Here is a 6,387-nt window from a genome sequence, read left to right on the forward strand (position 1 = left end):
TATTCTTCAGTTTTTAATTAATAATAATAATTATGTTTCTTATAGTGCTTTGTCTATTTTCTTTGTCTTGTTCTGTCCCAATGATTATGGTGAACCTCGGTCTTACCACAGTCTCTGCTCTTACGTTCATGAGTTTTGACTCGAACACTTGTATAGTATAGGGAGCCGATCTAATTTATAATTGTCATATTCACTGATTGGCATCTCATTACAAGTGTAAAATCGATTGGAAAACGAAAATAAAGAATTAAACAATATCAGGACAGTAATCCCAGTTTTCAAAACTATAATTTCGTAATTTTACATACAATTTTAACGTTTTATTTTATTTATTTGACGTCTTGGCCAAATATCAACCAACGTCTTTTTGACCTTCTTATGCATATACTGGGTTGGTTCGGTAAAATGTTCGTTTTAGTTAAAATAATCCTTTGTTGTTGAACACAGAAAGTTACACTGTCCATTATTTTTGTTCCATCGCGTTTCATGACTCATAAACACAAAATCTTGTTTGGATCTGATTTCTGTCACTCATTTGTAGAACAGACCCGGAACCGGTACGGATCACGACAGACATGCTCCAAAAGGACACCAGACATCACAATTGATGCGTTTAAAGAACACAAAAAAATGACCGATTCATGGCATGACTATCAGCTCATGTTTACGACTGTATGTTCATTGTTGTTATCCTCGGCTTTCCCCTTGTGCTCTATTTTTATCCCTTCCCATGATGTGCCATCTCCTTTCTGTTTGAAGAAAAGTGTTACAGGAAATATAAAGTTCATGAGCCAGTATTTACCGAATACACTTTCAAAGTTATCGTGGATCGTATTGTTGTTTTTAATTGGAACATCTGCAGAAACTTCGTGCGCAGTTTTTCCTAATATGCACATAGTCATCTGAGCGTTAACGACGATGAACCCAAATCCTCCATAAAATATTTGTGGATAAATTTGACCTATCAGCGCCATGACATGTGGTTCTATGTCCTCGTAGCCTAGTACAAATCGGAATAATCCTACTGGAAAAAATAAACTAGTCCATGAATATGCAGTTGGCCAATAAAAAGTGTATAAATACCATGCATTAAGCGCAGCAGCTAAAAGTCCGTCTATCACGGCATAAAAACCCAATACGAAGAAATATTTTTGGTTGTTGAAACCTATACAATTTCCTACCATGAAACAATGGTGGTCGCGCTTTAAGATGCACTTTTTACAAACTTTGCAGTGATGAGATCGAGGCGGAGTGTGCATATTGCACTTGTCACAATAGCGCCAAGGGAGTTCCCCGTCGTCACGTGGTACAGTAAGCCCATTTGATACATGTCCGTTAGCATAATCGTTCCCTGGTCGCATTTTTGCCGAATGTTCCGAAGTAACATGTGATGTTGTAAATAAGCATAATAAATAATTAGTTAGTCCCTCGAAACAACAAAAACATACAAAAAGTTGCAAACATAACTCGGTAGTCTGGGAATAGTCTTCACACAACCGAGGCACTATGTAAAATAAGAACAAATATAATTGAGTCGGGCACTGCACTGCCATCAAAATCTTTGGCATCATGTCTGCCTTTTTTCTGTGGCTTTCTTTTATTTCTCGATTCTTCCATTGTCTTTTGAGATTTTCTTTAAACGTTTCAAACGAGTATTCCTCTCTCACGACTTTTCTGTGTGCTATATTCAATCTTGTAGTTGCCATGGTTGTCCCGTTCTATTAAAAAAAAAGAACAATGAAATATGTAAAATTGACATGCAACTTCAGGACCAAACCAGATTACAAAAGATGGCTAACCGGGAGTTCCACCTTTTTCCTCATGATTCTTTATTGAACTGCATTGATTTCTGAATGTAAATTTCAATGTTTTAATGTGAAAAGATATAACTCCCAAAACTTTTCAATTCCACATGGGGGACCGTCCTAGCCCCTCCACCTTTCGGGATCCACCTGTGAATGAATATGACTGTACTAAGTTATTGCTATCATCTAATCGAAGCACATTTTAATTTACATGTAAGAATAATAAATAAGTGAACAATAGCCAAATTTAAAAGGTAAAAGGGAAGTAAATACGAATAAAACGCATAAAAATGAAGAAAAAAAGTATAGAAAGTGAAATTTTCATTCAGCGCCGTACAATTAGTAAATATTCCCGGCCGGTCATTAAGGCTAAAAACCACTAATTCCACTTTCCATAGGCTTCTATGCTAATTTCACAATATTCAATGGCTTCTCTGGACTTTACCTTAACTTTAACCTGCAGAGGACTATATATCAGCATGATTCTACATATGTCAGCTCACAATCCTCAGAATGGCATGTGGGGTTAGCAGACTTGCAGTGCAGTACTGGTCACCGGAAGTGAAGGGTCTATAAATAGCATGGGAAATCCCAGTGTTTTCACAAGATAGGGGTATATTTAAAAATCATTATGGAGATTAGGCTTCACATCACAAGAAGCAAAATGCACCTATAAAATGTACAGAAATGTTTTTCCTTTCAGAAACTGTTTAAATTTTTTAAATAAGATGAGAACTTTTTTCACAGCACTATGAGGAACAGGGGTAATTTCTGCGTAGGACTATTTTTGCGTACGTTCCAAATGCTCATTGGTTGAATTGGTGGTCTGTAACCTTAACGTCGAGAAAACTGCAGTCATGCATACTGTCAGTTGAATTTTGTTCCGTTGTTATTCTATTTAAAAAGGATGGTCATTAAAATATATATTTAAATGAGCTTCAATCAGATGCAACATAAACAAATGCAGTTGTTTTGATCAGATCTGATATGGGGAAAGATCGATCTAGAAATTAACGTTACAATTATATCTTGTGTCTATAACAGTATTATAATTTTCCAACAACCATGGATTTGAATTGTTTAAATTCTCCAAAGGAGGCTATTATGTTACGTTTCAGTATCCGTCCATAAAAAGTAACATATCTTGAAATTTTATTGAAACCTTCCCCAAACAATACTCAATACGGGACCATACAGTGAGAAAAAAAACTGAACGGATACAGTGAAACGCAACAAATCTTAAGTCCAAAAAAAGTAAATACTTTCAGAGATAACCCAAAGGGCTTCAATAAGTGTTAATAGGTACGGATCTAGAAATTTTAGAAAGGAGGGTTCCAAGCTAGTTTTTTCTCATTTTGCCCCAAATTCACATGGAATTAACTTTTTTCCACAAAAGGGAGGGGGTCTAACCCCATACCCCATAGATCCGCAACTGGTCTCAACACTTGTTTTTTTTTTTTATTCTCCATAATGATTTTTTTGTAGTGCTGCATTTGCCAAGTTCTTAAACAAGCTAGGAGAGGGTTCGAGATATCCTAATCCTATACGACGTATTTGGACACCAACTTAAGTTGGAAAACTTCCAAAATCTGGGTAAACATGGGCAAATAACAACCTGAAACTCAACTATCCAAACATTTCTAGTTCCATTACAGTTGATTCTTTGTCCCCCCCTTTTTTTATGAATATAATGAATGTATTGGAACATCTGTTAATTAGTCAACTAATAAATCTATGGTTTAAGGTCTTAATTTCTATATATATTTTGATTATAATGCTGATGATAAGAGACACATGTGTAGTGACAGTACAGCATATCCAAACAAGCAATTTATATACGACTGGTGTTTTGTATTCAAAACTCTATAAATAAATATGTTTATTTAAACCTGGATCAATGTTTTAATACTATATATGACCTTAACAGAACTTTAACAACAATGTTAACAAGACTTAATACTGAATCTCTTTTCTATTCAGGGGTTTAAATTACAGAACTGTACCTGTCACTTGGTTTTTGTATTAAAATTGTACAAATGCACCATAGGGAACGTTCTTTGCATTATATATTTCGATGTTTTTATCATAAGCATGAAGATAATAAAGTTAATTTAAAAACGTTATTTTCTTTTTATACATAAGTTCCATAAAGTAAAAAAACAGGAATAATTCTGAAATAATTCTATATCCACAACATCTATACCGGACAAATATACATAGTTTAGTAGGTATGACTTACATGTACCTTAGTCCTTACGGTTGGAGGATTCCGGTGGTTTTGAAACCTTTTTTTCTGTTGAAATTATGTTGCGCAAATTATGGTGAAAATAGCAAATGATAGTCTAATACCCTTTTTGGTAAACCCGTTAGGGAAATAATACACAGCGCAAGTCTACGTTTCGGCTCCGTGATTCAGTCCAAAGATGAAACTACATAAATTTTATACGAATGTTTGTTTACGATGAAAATAATCAATTTAACATGCATAACTTTTAATGCCAAATTCTTCTTATCTGCATTCATCACAAATTGGTTTGATGGATTAGTTTAAAAAAGTTGCGCTTACCGACTACCACATGTCCTTAAGATTAACCCTGAATCCGTGTTAATGAACTTCTCTCGTCTTTAAATTTAAACCACGAATGTTAAAACATTGAAGTGATTTACATTGGTTGTCATTGGAAACGTCATAAATATTTGAAGTACATTTAATGAAATTAAGCGTTGTGTTGAAACTTGATTGTGTCATATGGTTTAAATGGGAATAATGATTATTTTGTTCAAAGGTCATAATGCTATTATATAGGACCATTATTTTTTAGACATATTAATAAATAAGTAGTATAACGTTTTCACAGCATGTTACTTTAAATTAAAACCTTTAAGTAAAAAAAAAATCGCGTGTTAATGTAACAACAACAAAAATATTTTTCCTTGGATCTTGATCTACAAATGCAGTCTGTGTCTGGATATGACACCAAAGAAAACTAATGGGACTTATGTAAGTTATATACATGTATATTTGATAGTGGGAGCGAGCCCTTGTGATCTGGTCGACGGCAACTTAATCATTTTTTTAGGAAGACAAACCATTTGGTCACATTTCAAATGTATCCCGGTCGAGATTATATGCAATTGCCTTAAAATTAACTCACATGATGACATTTAGAAGAACTCATTTCTTAAGAACAATGGTTGCTATATTGTAATTAATTAGTCCGATTACTAATTCAAGACAAATCAATGGCTAAATAAATACAATGCAGTCAAATACACACCTTAGTCTATGTGACAAAAGACTTCATAAGCATTATCTAGTGTGACCAAATATAATATACAATCTGCAGTTTGTACTCCTCGATACTCAGTAAAAATCCCGACTCAAAAACATTATACATCGTTGTTACTCCAAAAAGACGGTACACCTAGATACATGTACAAATATGTATTTCTTAGTAGGGATTCCTCATACATAGTAAAAAACAATTCTAAGTCATCTTCCAAATATACGGAAGAGGATGTTTTCAAAATGCTGAAATTTTTAATCGACAGCATATTTGTCCAAAGTTTTTCAACAAATAGTCAGCATTCCAATGGGTAAAATGTGCTTCTCTACTTGCTGGCCTATTCCTTAATTCTTATGAAGCTGACTTTATATTTGATCTTATCCAAACGATAACATCGTTATAAGCTAGATCCTTTAATCTCAGTTTCCGCTTTATAGATACTTTTAACAAGTATCGTTGAACAATCCTAGTTTCGGGGATTTTATACACCACATCTAACCCAAAGAACTTGAGATAAAGGATACTACAGACACCGTGAAGTCAGTTTCATATCTTGATCTACACTTAGAGATCGATGGTAAAAGAAAACTATTGACCAAACTATATGACAAACGCGATTATTTTTCATTCCATATTGTAAACTTTCCTTTCATGCATCTGTGAAGACAACCCTTCAGCACCTGCGTATGGAGTTTTCATATGACAATTCATACGTTATACGAGAGCTTGTCGTAACTATGCAGACATTTTTTCGTATCGCGCTAGACTTTTACATTGTAGCTTCCGGAACAGGATTATGTTGCTACAAAATTGAAGTCGTCACTGCAGAAGTTTTTTGGTCATCATCATAAATTAGTGGATCGTTACGGTGTATCTATCTGCACCATAGAAACGGATTTGTTCAGCGTGTCATAGTTTTTCTTCCCGCTTCGTCTATCTTGGACTATACATTATTAGCAACTCAGCGGGTGTTTCTAGAAAAGCAGAGGATGCTTACCCTACCGATGCACCTGGTTCATGTTCCCAGTTTTTAATGGAGTCCGAGTTGCTCTTTTAATTTTGTTACGTTGTATGTATTATTTCGGTTATTTTATGTATGTTCTTTGTTGTGTGTGTCTGTTTTCCATGTCTGGACTTTGTCCCTGGATTGCATTCTTTTGATTTCCGCTAGAATCTTAGTTTCCTTGATTATTCTTTTGTTCCAAATATATGTCGGTAAAGGAAAAAAATAATACCAAAGTCTATGCAAATTATTTTTAAGAAAGGACCCATACAACTGCATATATATCTGATAG

General features: G+C 34.3%; 1 protein-coding gene across 3 annotated transcripts; it reads right to left on the reverse strand.

Moving 5' to 3' along the window:
• Positions 1 to 269: 269 nt before the first annotated feature.
• LOC148598182 (uncharacterized) lies at positions 270 to 4,461 on the reverse strand. Of its 3 annotated transcripts, none has more exons than XM_088560015.1 (2): positions 4,372 to 4,461; positions 270 to 1,718 (listed from the first exon to the last, which is right to left on the reverse strand). In XM_088560015.1, exon 2 carries the CDS (start codon positions 1,704 to 1,706, stop codon positions 654 to 656), a length of 1,053 nt encoding a protein of 350 aa, XP_088416141.1. In that variant the 5' UTR covers positions 1,707 to 1,718; positions 4,372 to 4,461; the 3' UTR covers positions 270 to 653. The 3 variants fall into 3 exon arrangements, with proteins under 3 accessions (XP_088416141.1, XP_088416144.1, XP_088416143.1); XM_088560018.1 differs by lacking the exon at positions 4,372 to 4,461 and adding an exon at positions 4,051 to 4,331; XM_088560017.1 differs by lacking the exon at positions 4,372 to 4,461 and adding an exon at positions 4,045 to 4,331.
• Between the last annotated feature and the right edge of the window lie 1,926 nt (positions 4,462 to 6,387).

This window comes from Perna viridis, chromosome 14 (genome assembly GCF_037379345.1).
Source record: "Perna viridis isolate PV_CMFRI_1.1 ecotype Kerala chromosome 14, ASM3737934v1, whole genome shotgun sequence".
Classification (NCBI taxonomy): domain Eukaryota; kingdom Metazoa; phylum Mollusca; class Bivalvia; order Mytilida; family Mytilidae; genus Perna; species Perna viridis.